This window comes from Pan paniscus, chromosome 5, assembly GCF_029289425.2.
Source record: "Pan paniscus chromosome 5, NHGRI_mPanPan1-v2.0_pri, whole genome shotgun sequence".
Taxonomy (NCBI): domain Eukaryota; kingdom Metazoa; phylum Chordata; class Mammalia; order Primates; family Hominidae; genus Pan; species Pan paniscus.
This window is the reverse complement of record NC_073254.2, coordinates 124,848,152-124,864,319: the sequence shown is the minus strand read 5'-3', so window position 1 is coordinate 124,864,319 and position 16,168 is coordinate 124,848,152. Positions and strand designations below refer to the sequence as shown.

General features: G+C 37.9%; 1 protein-coding gene across 10 annotated transcripts in view; it reads left to right on the top strand.

The window, feature by feature from the left end:
- Window positions 1–16,168, top strand: part of HACE1 (HECT domain and ankyrin repeat containing E3 ubiquitin protein ligase 1) — a 132,653-nt gene that overhangs the window by 15,959 nt on the left and 100,526 nt on the right. For 6 of the 10 annotated variants that reach the window (XR_004672101.2, XM_003824349.7, XM_034962607.3 and 3 more), the window contains 2 exons: window positions 1,082–1,157; window positions 11,222–11,353. Coding sequence is in view for 9 of the 10 variants with exons in the window: in XM_003824349.7 (XP_003824397.1) it covers window positions 1,082–1,157; window positions 11,222–11,353 (208 nt within the window). In the remaining variant the exon portion in view is untranslated. The remainder of the gene's footprint in view (window positions 1–1,081; window positions 1,158–11,221; window positions 11,354–16,168) is intronic. The other 4 variants (XM_034962610.3, XM_034962609.3, XM_057302571.2 and 1 more) reach the window with 2 other exon arrangements.

The window sequence follows — 16,168 nt, the reverse complement described above, 5'->3', positions numbered from 1 at the left end:
TCAAAAAAAAAAAAAAATGTTTATGATGGGCCACCGTGGTGGCTCATGCCTGTAATCCCTGCACTTTGGGAGACCTAGGCGGGCAGATCACGAGGTCAAGAGATCAAGACCATCCTGGCCAAACATGGTGAAACCCCGTTTCTACTAAAAATACAAAATTAGCTGGGCATGGTGGCATGCGCCTGAAATCCTAGCTGCTTGGGAGGCTGAGGCAGGAGAATCACTTGAACCTGGGAGGCGGAGTTTGCAGTGAGCAAAGATCTGCCACTGCACTCCAGCCTGGGCAACAAGAGCGCAGCTCCATCTCAGAAAAAAAAAAAAAAAAAAAAAAAAAAAAAAAAACCCATACAAAAATTAGCTGGCGTGGTGGCACACGCCTGTAGTCCCAGCTACTCGGAAGGCTGAGGCAGGAGAATCACTTGAACCCGGGAGGCAGATGTTGTAGTGAACCAAGATCGTGCCACTGCATTCCAGCCTGGCAAGACTCTGTCTCAAAAAAAAAAAATGTTATGATGGCAAATTTTATATGTATTTTACCACAATACAAATAACTTAAAAAAAAAAAAAGAATCTCTACATCCCCCTCCTCACCCTCCAGTGAGTAGAGGGATGCATAGACATGCATTTTAGTGATATTCTGAGTATGGTTTTGTAACATCTTAGTGTTATGTTTTAAATGTTTTGCTGTCAAGAATGTAAGATACAATGTTGAGACATCATTTTTCTCTATCCATTCCCCTTCCATTAGACTTGTATTTTGTTATATTTCAATGAATATTACTATTTCATGAACTTAGTCAATACTAGAAACTTCTCTACAGTTTGAATGTGATTTGTCCCAATGATATGAAAACCTGACTGTGTCATTGTTTTATCCTGTTATCTTTGAGTCATAGAAGCAGTTTTGTATCTTGTGTCAAGTAGTGTTTGTTTAAATATTGCAGATATGGCTTGATATTACAGATAAAGATGTTATGATGTCATCAGCTGTTATTGATTGTTGCTAATATTTCAGTAAATTAATTGTCATTTGCATATATTTTTTAAGTACCAGTTATCCATGACTCTTTTTTCTTTTCAGGCAGAAGAAATGTATGAGTAAATTATTAGAATATAGCGCTGATGTCAACATTTGTAATAATGAAGGCCTTACAGCAGTAAGTGCTATCAATTTCATCTGATGTTTTAAAAGTATGTTTTAGAAAATGATATTGAATGTGACAGTTAGGCAAAGTGTAGTACAAGTGTTTCTGCAAGTTACTTTTTTTTGAGACAGAGTCTCGCTCTGTCACTCAGGCTAGAGTGAGGTGGTCTAATCTGTGCTCACTGCAGTCTCTGCCTCCTGGTTCAAGCGATTCTTGTGCCTCAGCCACCCAAGTATCTGGGATTACAGGTATGCGCCACCATGTCCAGATAATTTTTATGTTTTTAGTAGAGGTGGGGTTTCACCATGTTGGCCAGGCTGGTTTCTAACTTCTGGCCTCAAGTGATTCACCTGTCTCAGCCTCCCAAAGTGCTGGGATTATAGGCGTGAGCCACCGCACCTGGCCTGTGTTACTTCTTTATAGGGATTAAGAAGGTGTAGAATGATTTGAGATAAAGTTTTAAGCTATATTAAGATAAGTTATGGCTTACCATATTTCTCTCTTCTCCTTTTTAAGTTTATGACTTTTGTTTATTTTGAAGCTTATTCCCCTAGCCTTTGTCACTGACTTTTAAGGGACTTCTTAGGAGCATCTCTGCTGAGGTGTGTTATGTGTTCATTCTTGGAGAGCTGTTTTTCGTTATGTTCTTTTAAATACTTTTAGTATGTTCATTGTAGAATTAGATAGCTAGTCAGAAAGGAAGAAAAAAGGTAACAGAGGGAATGAGCACTCCCTGTATTCCTTGCACTCTGAGATAATCGCGGTTAAAAAAAAAAAAAAACTTTTGTATTTTCAGTAGAGACGGGGTTTCACCACGTTGGCCAGGCTGGTCTTGAACTCCTGACCTCAGGTGATCCACCCGCCGGCCTCCCAAAGTGCTAGGATTACAGGTGTGAGCCGCTGTGCCCGGCCAATAAAACCTTTTTTTAGAGACAGGGTCTCACTGTCACCCAGGCTGCAGTGTAGTGGCATGATCATAGCTCACTGCAACCTCAAACTCTTGGGCTCAAGAAATCATCCAGCATCATCCTTCCAAGTAGCTGGGACTATAGGTGTGTCTCACTACCCTTGGCTAGTATATTTTATATTTTTTTGTAGAGGTGGGGTCCTGCTTTGATGCCCAGGCTAGTCTTGAACTCTTGGCCTTAAGCAGTCCTTTCACTTCTGCATCCCAAAGATAAAATTACTGTTAACATTTTGTCCTGTTATTAGACTTATATTTTATATAAAGTAGTATTGGCCATTTTGCCATACCACTTTCTTTGCAAAAATAAGTTTATGTATTTTTGAATCACATGGAGGTGGTATGGGATATTGCTGAAGAGATTGTTGAAATCCCAAAGTTTTAACCAAATTGTCATTATTTAATGGAGCATTATTAATTTTAGAAGTAGAGATAACATAGAATTATGTTACTGTTGAGCAGTTGTTTTGAAATCATGGCAGAAAATGTTAAGTTTTATTTATTAAATTATACATTCCTTTGATAGTATTTATATTTTGAATCTTTTAATTTTTGAATAAAGAATAATATTGAATATTTACTTACCATGCTGGTTTTCAAGGCCTTTATGATTAAAAATTGGGGAATGAGGTATAGAAAAACAACTTTCCTAAAATTTTGAATGGCTTATTATAGAATAAACTCAATCATGATTATTATATGGAATCTACAATTCCTGTAAAAATTCAGATTTTGTTATGTATTAATAATATAATACCACCTATTCTGTAAGGAAAGACTGTATTCTGAATATCCGTAGGATGCTTAGTGACACGGTACGTGCAACAGAGGATTATGAAACCCTAGAAATGACATAGATCTTTCCTTAGGACACTAACCAGTTTAGGCATGATGGTTCAGTGTTAATATAATCTGTTTTAATTGCATAAGATGTTTTCTGTTAATTTCTTCCCTTCCTTCCTGTACTTTAAGGGAGGTGGAATAGAAAATTTGTAAAAATAAAATTTTTATTTAACAAAATTATTCATGTATGTATTTAAAGAATCAAATATTCTACCTGGCTTGTAGAAAACAGTCTCTTGGCCTTCCTCCCCAACCTCCAAACTTCCCACTCCCTAAACAACTTCTCTCAGCTATTTTTTTTTTTTTTTTTTTTGAGACAGAGTCTCACTGTCGCCCAGGCTGGAGTGCAATGGCGCAATCCCAGCTCACTGCAACTTCCACCTCCCGGGTTCAAGTGATTCTGCCTCAGCCTCCCGAGTAGCTGGGAATATAGGCGCCTGCTACCACGCCCAGCTAATTTTTTTTGAGACAGAGTTTCACTCTTGTTGCCCAGGCTGGAGTGCAATGGTGCTGTCTTGGCTCACTGCAACCTCCACTTACCGGGTTCAAGCAATTCTCCTGCTTCAGCCTCCTGAGTAGCTGGGATTTCAGGCATGTGCCACCACGCCCGGCTAATTTTGTATTTTTAGTAGAGACGGGGTTTCTCCATGTTGGTCAGGCTGGTCTTGAACTCCTGACCTCAGGTGATCTGCCCGCCTTGGCCTCCCAAAGTGCTGGGATTACAGGTGTGAGCCACCGCGCCCAGCCTTTTTTTGTATTTTTAATAGAGACGGGGTTTTACCAGGTTAGCTAGGCTGATCTCGAACTCCTGACCTCAGGTGATCCACCCGCCTTGGCTACCCAAAGTGCTCGGATTACAGGTGTGAGCCACCGCACCGGGCCTCTCTCAGCTATTTTAATGGATTTTAAAATGTTGTCTCTATATATAAATAGCAGGCTAAATGCTACTTCCTGGTTTTTTGGTTTTAGGTATCACCTGTTGACTTTCTGGAAGATGAGGCTATTGTTCTCTTTTTCAGCCACTCCTCCCACCCTGTGGTGTATAAGCACATTAGCCTTGTATCCCTCCAATACAATTATTGTAATTTTAGTTAGATCATTTTTGTGTGTTATTATTTTTTTGAGTACACGAAAACTATTCATAGTTAAGCCAAATAGTTGGTTATAGTTGCTTTCCTTTCTTGCATAACATTTTATTTTCCCTGTAGTTAATGATTGTCTTTTTTTAGAGATTAAGATAATTGTAGATTCACATGCAGTGCTAAGAAATAATAGAGAGAGAGAGTTGCCCTGCACTTTTTGCCGAGTTTCCTCCAGTGGTAACATTTTGCAAAACTATAGTATAATATTACAGTAAGGACATGGACATTGATACAATCTGTCTTACTGAGATTTCCTCAGTTTTATTTTATTTTATTTTTTTGAGACAGAGTCTCACTCTGTTGCCCAGGCTAGAGTGCAGTAGTGCAATCTCAGCTCACTGCAACCTCCGCCTCCTGGGTTCAAGCAATTCTCCTGCCTCAGTCTCCCGAGTAGCTGGGACCACAGGTGTGCGTCACCATGCCCAGCTAATTTTTGCATTTTTAGTAGAGATGGGGTTTCACGATGTTGGCCAGGCTGGTCTTGAGCTCCTGACCTCAGGTGATCTACCCGCCTTGGCCTTCCAAAATGCTGGGATTACAGGTGTGAGCCACCGCGCCTGGCCTTCCTCAGTTTTAATTGTATGTGTGTGTGTATGTTTATGTATTTTAAGTTCTATTCATTTTTATTACTTGTGTAGGTTACCTGTGTAGTTTTATTACCTGTGTACATGGTAGGTTTTCACCACCATAGTGAATATTCTGAACATTTCTAACACCACAGAGATATGTCATGTTGCCCTTTTGTAACCATACCTTTCCCTTTGTCCTTCACATCCCATGGCTAACCTATAGCAACCATTAATTTGTTCTCCATTAGTCATTTCAAGAATGTTACAGAGATAGAACTATATTGTATGGAACCTTTGGGGATTGGCTTTTTTTGTTTGTCACATTCCTTGGAGACTTATCTAGGTTATACTTATCAATAGTTTGTTCCTTTATAATGCTGAATAGTATTCCATCCAGTAGTGGATATACCACCATTTGTTTGACTATTCACCTGTTAAAAGACATTTGGTTCACTTCTGGTTTGAGGCTATTATGAGTAAAGCTGTTAAAAACATCAGGGTACACATTGGGATAAATGTCCAGGAATGCAGTTGTTTTCCATAGTGGCTATACCAATTCACATTCCCACCAACAGCATATGATAGTTCCTGTTTCTTGACATCCTTGCCAGCATTTCTTATTGCCTGTCTTTTGGATATAAGCCATTTTAATAGGGGTGAGATGATACCTCATTGTAGTTTTGGTTTGCATTTCTTTGATGATCAGTGATGTTGAGCACCTTTTTATATACCTGTTTTCCAGTTGTATGTCTACTTTTGAGAAGTGTCTACTCAGATCTTTCATTCTTTTTTTAATCAAAAAAAATTTTTTTTTTTACTATGGAGTTGTTTGAGTTCCTTATATATTCTGGTTATTAATCCCTTGTCAGATGGATAGTTTGCAGTTATTTTCTCCCATTCTATGGGTTGTTTCTTTACTTTGTTGATTTTTTCCTGTCCTGTGCAAAAGTGTTTTAACTTGAAGTGATCCTATTTGTCCGTTTTTGCTTTGGTTACTTTTGCTTTTACTTAAAAGCAAATTTACTCAAGAAATTTGCTCAAGGGGTATTACTCAAGAAAGCTTTGCCCAAACCAATGTCCTGGAGAGTTTCCCCAGTGTTTTATTTTAGTAGTTTCATGTCTTAGATTTAAGTTTTTAATTAATTTTTGTTTGATTTTTGTATATGGCAAGAGATATAGGAGCCTAGTTTCATTTTTCGTGTATGGATATCCAGTTTTCCCGCACCATTTATTGAAGAGATGGTCCCTACCTCCAATGTGTGTTCTTGGCACCTTTGTAGAAAATGAGTTCACTGTAGATGTGTGGATTTATTTCTGGATTCTCTGTTCTGTCCCATTGGTCTGTGTGTCTGTTTTTATACCAGTAACATGCTGTTTTGGTTACTATAGCTCTGTAGTATGATTTGAAGTCAGGTAATGATATTCCTCCAGTTTTGATCTTTTTACTCAGGATGGCTTTTGCTATTCTAGATCTTTTGTGATTCCATATAAATTTTAGAATTATCTTTTCTGTTTCTGTGAAGAATGTCATTGGTATTTTGATAGAGATTACATTGAATCTACAGATTGCTTTGAGTAGTATGGACATTTTGACAGTATTGATTCTTCCAACCCTTAGGAATATTTTTCCATTTTGTGTGTGTGTCTTCTTCAGTTTCTTGCATCTTTTTCTATAGTTTTCTTTTAGACATCTTTCACTTCTTTGGTTAAGTTGATTCCTAGGTATTTTATTTTATTTGTAGCTGTCATAAATGGGATTACTTTCTTTACTTCTTTTTCAGGTTGTTTGCTGCTGACATCAGAATGCTACTGATTTTTGCATGTTGATTTCGTATTTTGCAACGTACTTATTTACCAGTTCTAACAGTTTTTTGTTGGAGTCTAGGTTTTTCCAAATACAAGATCATATCATCTGCAGACAAGAATAATTTGACATCTTTCTTTCTAATATGAATGTCCGTTATTTCTTTCTTTTGCCTGATTGCTCTAGCTAGGTCTTCCAGTACTGTTTCTAATAATGGTGTTAAGAGGGTCTTTTGAAGAGCAAAAGTTTTTTAACTTTGAAGTCAAATTGATCAGTTTTTCGCATTATGGATCATGCTTTTGGTATCAAGAACTCTTTGCCTAGCACTCAATCCTGAAGATTGTCTCATATATTTTTTTCTACAAGTTTTATGTTTCTGTGTTTTACATTTAAGTCTATGATCTCTTTTGAGTTACTGTTTGCATAAGTTATGAGGCTTAGGTCAAGGTTTACTTTTTTTTTCTGCCTATGAATGTCCAGTACTAGCACTGTTTGTTGAAAAGGCTGTCCTTCCTACATGAATTTGCTTTTGCATCTGTTTCAAAAATCAGTTGGGCATATTTGTGTGGACCCACTTGTGGACTTTATATTCATTCCACTCATCTGTGTGTCTCTGCTAATCTCTCTGCTAATACCACACTGTCTCGATTACTGTAGCTGTAAGTCTTAATACCAGGTAGAATAATTCCTCTCACTTTATTTTTCTTTGTCAAGATTGTGTTAGCCATTCTGATTCCTTTGCCTTTCCATATAAATTTTAGAATAAACTTGTCTGTGTCTACAAAAAAACCTTGCTGGGATTTTGATTGGAGTTGCTTTAAACTGATAGGTCAATTTGGGGAGAATTGTTATCTTTACTGTGTTGATTGAGTCTTTTAATCCATAAACACAGTATATCTCCACACTTACTTAGGTCTTTGATTTTTTTCATTAGAATTTTGTACAGCACAGTGGGGATTTTGTGCATGTTTTGGTAAGCATATAACTGTTTCATTTTCTTTGGCATAATTATAAATGGCCTTGTGTTTTTAATTTGAGTTTATGCATGTTCAGATGGAAATGCAATTGGTTTTTGGTTTTGCAATCTTGCTGAACTCACTTATTAGTTCTGGGGGACTTTGGGCAAATTGCTTGAGATTTTCTACATAGACAGTCATGTTGTCTGCACGTAGAGACAGTTATTTGTTTATTTATTTATTTAGACAGAGCCTCACTCTGTCACCCAGGCTACAGTGCAGTGGCGCAATCTCAGCTCACTGCAACCTCTGCCTCCTGGATTCAAGCAATTCTCCTGCCTTAGCCACCCTAGTAGCTGGGATTACAGGTGTGTGCCACCATGCCCAGCTGATTTTTGTAGTTTTAATAGAGACGGGGTTACACCTTGTTGGCCAGGCTGGTCTTGAACTCCTGACCTCCGGTGATTCACCCGCCTCGGCCTCCCAAAATGCTGGCATTACAGGTGTGAGCCACCGCGCCAGGCCTTTATTTCTTTCTTCGCAGTTTGTATGTCTTTTGTATTTGTTTCTTGCCCTACTGCAACTTTATTACTTTAAAGTTTTCTTATAACTTTTTACTAATTCAATTCCAAGGTCTCCCTCAGCTTTGTAAATATCCTCTTAATACGTATTCAGTACCTTTCATGTGCTTGATTATGTCTTGAAGGAGTCTCTTAGGGAGACTTCTGTGCTCTCTTGGCTGGATTGGTTGATACCTAGGTCTGCTGCACAGTTGTTTGGAATGTCTCATCATCTGGGGATTCCTTTTGCTTTTTTCTTGCTTTGGGTTCTCTTGTTATATGGGTCTCATATCCATCTTTTCTGATAACTATTCTGTCACTCTGATGGAGCACAACCCTGAGAGTTTCCTGAGAGTGTGCATGGGAGATGTGTTGCCACCTTGCATGTTTGATATGACTTGAGTCTTTGAGTCTGATTATGTAATTGACAGTTTAGCTGACAATCTAGACAAGACATCATTTTTCCTTAGAATTTTGAAAGCATTGCTTTGTTGTGTTCTAGCTTTGTTTTGAAGTTTAGTGCTATTTGGATTCTTGATTCTTTATATGAAACCTGTTTTGATTTTTCTCTCTAGAAACTTATAGAATCTACTTTGTCCTTAGTGTTCTAAAATCCTGTGATTATTATGTCTTGCTTTGGATTTATTTTATCCATTTCGATGGATAATATTGAGACACTATCAACCTGGAAACTCATGTAATGGGAACTTATGAGAAATATCCATAAATTATTACTTTCATGATTTCTTTTTCTGTCTTTTCTCTGTTTTATTTTTTCCCCAACTCCTATTATTTAAATGTTAGACCTATTCACACTAGCCCTTTAATTTTCCTACTTTTTCTCATTTCTTTTCTTTGTACTTTTAGGGAGACTTCCTCAATATTATCTCCTAATTCTTCTTTTGAGTTTACACGTCTCTATCATAGTATTAATTTCCAAGAGTTTTTTTCCTTGTCTCTTTCAAAAAATAGTATCCTTTTCTCATTTCAGGGATGCAATCAGTATGTTCTCCCTCTGACAGTATTAAATATAGTTTTTTCTTGAATATTCATGGTTCCTTTTTCCCCCTACTTTTTGCTTTAAAAAAATTTTGTAGTTTGTCTTTCAAATTAGATGCGTTTATCAGATGTTTGGTGGAAATGGAAAAAGCTATTTGAAGGCTGTCAGCATGAGTGAGGCTTTGTTCACTAGAGGCTTCAGTGTAGGATGATCTCCTTGGACATTTGCCTCTTAGACCTTGCAGTGTCGATTTCTTTAGGCATTTACTCTTGAGCTGGTCATATTCCTCAGAGAAGACTCTTCCAACTGCCCGGAAGATGTTAACAGTCTGCGTGCTGGATAGAGAAGAATGCTTTGTAAAATCAATATTCAATATTTAAACTTGCACTTAATCTCCCCTTTTTAGTGTGGTATTCTTTGTTCAATGTGCCTGTTGTCTCTTACCTAGAGACTGTTTTCAAGCCTCTTGCATTCTATCTGGTTGAGTGGGGGCCATTACTGGCCTTGCACAGTTGGGGAGGGGTAGAGATATGAGGCTCTAAATCTTATTAAATAAACTTTCAACCTCTTTTCAAGAGGTGCATGGTACTTACTATTGATTCTTGAGCCTTTTGGGAGTCCTGTGATCTGAATCACATTTTTTGGGGGGTTTCTCTAATACTGGTGTAGCATTCTGACAAGTCAACAAGTATAATCTGACAAGATAGAAAGCATCATCTACTTTCTTTGCTTCTAAAACTTGCTGTTCTCTCCTCTGTATCTTTATGGATCTAGTCTTTTAAGGAAATACTCTTTACTCTCATTTCCGTGGGGTTTAGGGAAGAAGTAGAGACTGATGCATGGATTAAACCTGCCATTTTAAAACAGGGATTTCATGATTTTCTTTTTAATGAAAAAAAAATCATGTGAAAAATTAATGGATAGCATAGTCCAAAGTTTTAACATTGATTATCTTTGAGTGGTAGACTTATAGGTGTTTTATATATTTTTTACCCTCCTTTTTTTATTTATGTAAGATACATGTGTTACTTGTAAAATACAGGAAGTAAGGAATATAGCATTGCTATGTTAATTACTTTTTAACTTATGTTTGCTTCTGGGAAAAGAAAAATATCTAACACCTTTTCTCCAGAGACAAACTATGCATAGAGTCCAGGATTATCTGAGAAGCAGAGTATTTGATGATTGGGAGCTTAGTATACTTACTGTTTTGAACCATTATGAGTTATTTTAAAACAATTTTTTTTTTTTTTGGAGATAGGTTGTCATTCTGTCACACAGGTAGGAGGAGTGCAGTGTCACCATCATAGCTCATTATAGCCTCAAACTCCTGGGCTCAAGGGATCCTCCCACCTTAGCATCCTGAGAAGCTAGGACCATAGGTGTATGCCACCATGGCCAGCTAATTTTTTTTTTTTTTTTTTTTTTTGAGACGGAGTCTTACTGTGTTGACAGGCTGGAGTGCAGTGGCACGATCTCAGCTCACCGCAACTGCCGCCTCCTGGGTTCAAGTGATTCCCCTGCCTCAGCCTCCCAAGTAGCTGGGATTACAGGCACGCACCACCACGTCCAGCTAATTTTTTGTATTTTAGTAGAGACAAGGTTTCACCATGTCGGCCAAGATGGTCTTGATCTCCTGACCTTGTGATCCGCCTGCCTCAGCCTCCCAAAGTTCCGGGATTAGAGGCTTGAGCTACCGTGCCCGGCTGCCCAGCTAATTTTTAAATTTTTTGTAGAGACAGGTTCTTGCTACATTGCCCAGGCTGATCTTGAACTCGTTGCTTCAAGCAATCCTCCTGCCTCAACTTCCCAAAGTGCTGGGATTACAAACGTGAGTCACCACTTGGAGCCCCACTGAGTTCTTGATTTTGAAATCTGTGGTAATGTAATCTGCATCTTGATACCGAAGTTTTCCTCATATAAAACCTAATTTCAGCTATTTAGGAGGCTGAGGCAGGAGGATCACTTGAGCCCAGGAGTTTGAGTCCAACCTGAACAACATAGCAAGACCCCAACTCTAAAAATCCCCAAACCTGTAAATAAAACTTAAACAAATTAAAAAAAGGAAAAAAATGACATGGACTTAAAATACCTTTAGTTTTAAACCATTACATGGACTTAAAACACCTTTAGATTTGCATGAGCAAATCACGCCCAGCTGAGAAATAACATTATTTATCTGCTGTTTTTATATAAAACACTATTACACAAATGTTAAGTAACTAAATGACTTCACAGATACATTGGCTGGCTGTGAATGGGCGGACAGAACTACTCCATGACCTTGTGCAGCATGTCAGTGATGTTGATGTTGAGGATGCCATGGGGCAGACAGCACTGCATGTTGCCTGCCAGAACGGTCACAAGACGGTAAGTTGAGCCATGAGGACTTTAAGCTGCATGTGTTTGTTTTTTAAAATTGATTTCATGAAAAGTTTTTCACTGTGCATATTTGGGAACATGAAGCATTATAGCAAAATCTTATTTTCTGCATCATATGGACTTTTTTTTTTTGAGACAGGGTCTCACTTTGTTGCCCAGGCTGGAGTGCAGTGGTGGGATCCTAGCTCACTGCAGCCTTACACTCCTGGGCTCAAGTGATCCTCCCACCTCAGCCTCACGAGTAGCTGGGATTACATGCGTGAACCACTGCACCTGGCCTATATGGACTTCTGATAAATATATTCTGTATGGTTAGAAGAAATAGAAAATAGTGCTTTTGGGCTGGGAGCCGTGGCTCACAGCTGTAATCCCAGCACTTTGGGAGGCTGAGATGGATGGATCTCTTGAGCTCAGGAGTTCAGCCTGGGCAACATAGCGAAACCCCATCTCTACTAAAAATACAAAAAAATTTAGCTGGGTATGGTGGCTTGCATCCGTAGTCCCAGCTGTTCCGGAGGCTGAAGTGGGAGAATTGCTTGAGCTCAGCAGTCAGCGGTTGCAGTGAGCTGAGATTGTGCCACTATACTCCACCCTGGGTGACAGAGTGAGAGTCTGTATCAAACAACAACAACAACAACAACAACAAAAAACAGGAAAATAGTGCTTTTATATCTGTTCAAAATATTTGTAATTTGCATTTTGATTTTATTTCTAATTCATAGGTTTTAATAGCCAAACATACTAAATTTTTAAATGTAGTATATTCACACTTAATTTTAACATTTATAATGTTCATTCTGTTCTCAGTTTTAGCAAATAAAACTTCATATTTTATTTTATCTTTTGCTGTTAAGCCTCAATTTTGGAGATTAGATAGTGAGGAAAGTGAGCAATGACACTGGTTAATAGTATGAGTCAGGTTATCCTATTTTTCTACTTGCATTGTGTATGGTACAAGTAACAGTTCTTTCTTTTCTTTTTCTTTTCTTTCTCCTTCCTTCCTTCCTTCCTTCCTTCCTTCCTTCCTTCCTTCCTTCCTTCCTTCCTTCCTTCCTTCCTTCCTTCCTCTCTTCTCTTCTCTTCTCTTCTCTTCTCTTCTTTCTCTTTTCTTTCTCTCTCTTTTTTTTTGATGGAGTCTCACTCTGTTCCCCAGGCTGGAGTGCAGTGGCGCCATCTCGGCTCACTGCAAGCTCCGCCTCCCGGGTTCATGCCATTCTCCTGCCTCAGCCTCCCGAGTGGCTGGGACTACAGGGACCGGCCACCACGCCCGGCTAATTTTTTGTATTTTTAGTAGAGATGGGGTTTCACCGCGTTAGCCAGGATGGTCTCAATCTCCCGACCTCATGATCCGCCTGCCTTGGCCTCCTAAAATGCTGGGATTACAGGCGTGAGCCACCGCGCCCAGCCTCTTTCTTTTCTTTTTCTTTCTTTCTTTTTTTTTTTTTTTGAGACAGAGGCTCGCTCTGTCACCCAGGCTGGAGTGCAGTGGCATAATCTCAGCTTACTGCAACTTCTGCCTCCCAGGTTTAAGTGATCCTTGTGCCTCAGCCTCCTAAGTAGCTGGGATTACAGGTGTGTGCCACCACACCCAGCTACTTTTTGTATTTTTAGTAGAGATGGGGTTTTGCCATGGTGGCCAGGCTGATCTTGAATTCCTGGTCTCAAGTGATCTGCCTGCCTCAGCCTCCCAAAGTGCTGGGATTACAGGTGTGAGCCACCGTGCCTGGCTATTTTCTTTCTTACTCTAGGTTTCTAAAATCATGCATTTGTTTTATGACAATGCTTTCCTGTTATTCCTGTGTCCAGACATTTGGCTTTTGAAATTGCTATTTCTCTCTCATTTGAGACTTTACTGCCTTATATAAAGATGGAGAGCTTAAGATTTTAGATTGAATTTCTGCTTTGCTATAATTTTCTACCTTGTTTATGTTTTTAAGTTTTTTCTTTTTTTAACATTTAACATTATTGGTAATAGAATGTACAGGTGTGTGCCAGTAGTCTCAGCTGTTTGGGAGGCTGAGGTGGAGAGGTCAAGATTAGGTGGAGAGATCCCTTTGCCCAGGAGTTGTGGGTTGTAGTGCACTATGCTGCTTGGATGTCCACACTAAGTTTGGCATGAATATGGTGCCTCTCAGGATGCCAGATAGCTTAAGGAGAGGTGAACCAGAACAGGTCAGAAACAGCAAGTCACAACCCCCATGCTGGTCTGTTTGTGGGATCATGCTAGTGAATTACCACTGCACCTCATCTCTTCAAAAAAAAAAAAAAAAGAAGGTAATTAATTTTCTTGCTGACCATAATAACAACAACAAAACCAACTCAAAGTCAGTACCATTAACTACAAGGATACAAAGTTTGTTTATTTTTTTGGTTACAAACTTTCTGAGTCTTATCTCTTGTTGGGAGAAGGGAGAATTCCTAGTGGAATCTGGATTTTTATCTCTTCAAACACTTTTTCCTTAACCTGGTTTCAGGATGTATGATCACAATTCACAGAATATTGGACTTCTTCAAGATAGTAGGCAAAGGTGACATTGTCTTATGTTTAATATGGTGTTGGAAAAATGGAGGGTTATAGGATCCTTTTTCTGTTTCCTGGAATTTTTTCTGGACACCATTGTTCATTTGCATTTTTTGTCTTTTATCATCTGAAAACCAATGCAGTGTTTTCAAGTATATTCTTCTCATTAGTTTTTACTTAGAGTCAATATTATTAAATTTAAAACGTATTCTATGTGGGAAAAAAAGATGTGAAATGTCCTAATCTTGAGTGACCCAGGTTTTTAAGGCACTATTGCATATTAGAGAATGAGTCTAGCCGATAGCTCTCAGAGGACAGAAGAGCACCTACTTTAATATAAACACCCTTTGCTATAACAGGTGAGCAGAGTGTCATTTACTAAGACTTGCACACCCTACCTGTTGCCCAGGAACTTGGATAGGAAAATACTGGGATTCAGATTAGAAAAAGATTTATAAAAGCTAATTTTAGCTGCTTCGAACCAGTATAGAAGCAAGAATTACTAAGAAAACCTTGTTCAAAACATGTGCATTACAGGCTGCATTAAAAATTTAGAATTGCCTTCTGAAGTTACTGAAAATTAGGTGGTATAAGTATAACATACTCCATATGGTTTACAACCTAAAGCAAGTGTGGTAAAATAATGGAGAATTCCTCATAGTCAGATGCCTTTGAACAATTGTATTCTCAGAAGATTTATAGGGAGTCTGACTTCATTGTGGTGATGAGTTTCACAGAATGAGATTTTGCAGACAGAGTAGAGGAGGAGGGGTACAAAAAGTCATGTTGACTTGTGGTTGATTATGTAATGGCCAACGGGATTTATTCTGTCATAGTTGGTCAATTATAGTTACCTGCAATGATCATATACAGGTAAAGGGAATGCTTAGCACTGATTATTTTCTGGATCGTTACCTATGATGATCATATAAACATAAAGGGAATGCTTAGCACTGATTATTTTCTGAATCGTTGTATGTATCTTTATTCCTTTTTCAATTAGGACAAGAGGGAATCTTGAAAAATTAGTCTATTTCTTTTCCTCCTGGCTGAAGTATAGTTCTACAAATCTGTGTTCATAGTTGTGCTAATACTGCCTGTTTCAGAATTACTCATATATTTCTGGGACACATTCACATCTCAGTGTATAAGTGTATTGTCTTGAGTTGCATGTGATTTACTGGGCTATGAAATATGATGTTATAGGATAAAGTTTACTGATTTATTAAAAACCATTTGTATATCTTTCCATAAGTTGAACACTGAGTGTATAATGCTTTGTCAGGTATCCTAGTGACTCAGTGGCAAGTCAGAATGGCCTTTTTGTTGTTCAGAACTGGTGTCCATGTAGACATATACCAGTGCATGTAAGTTTCAATATTTTATTTTTAAGCTTAGGAGCTTACATAATTCTGATTATATATATTTTATAGAATAAAATAGAAAACTTTAAATGGGGAAAAAATTCCATTAAGAAATAAAGCACATGAGCTCTTTTCAAAGAGGCATGGATGATAAATCCTCTGAAATTCGCCTTCTAATCTCATCTTAGAGTAAATCTGAGGAGTGCATGAAAACATTTTGAGCAACTAGCTAAGCGCCCTAAAACTTTGTAGAATATATAGCTAAATGCTATATTCTTGCTTCAATTACAAGAAGTGCTTTTTCAAATTTATATTACATTTTTTAAGGATAAAAGATTCGGAAGATTCATTTTTGTCATAACTAAGAAATTGAGTAATCTTAAATATGATTTCATATAGATGCAGCTGTTGCATTAGAGGTAAACATGATAAAGGTCTCATTTTCCTCTTGGAAGGAAGTGGTTTGGGCAGTTGAAGAGTGCACTCTGTTTTTTGTCATTGTAGCATAATAGCACCATGATTTTAAACTACTTCTATCCGTATTTAATAATGATCAGATGAAAGGAATCATAACAACTTCTTAATAATTTTATTTTTATATAACTTTTCTTAGATCAACTGTTAAACTCCATTCTTAGCTGTATCATACCAGAATTCTGGTATGTCTTTGGATACTGATTTCAAAAAATCATTTCAAAGTTTGGTTATTCAACTGGAGATATAATTTTACTGGTGATATAATTAAGGAAAATGTGAACACTTTGGAAGGCATTTAACAGCAATAATACCTACTGCTATTATGATTGTTATTAATATGTGTGATGTGATTCTGTAAAAGTACACAGATCAGTGTCTAGAGCCTTTATTTATTTATGCTTATACAAGAAGCTGGGCCCAGTGTGTTGTTTTTTAATTTCA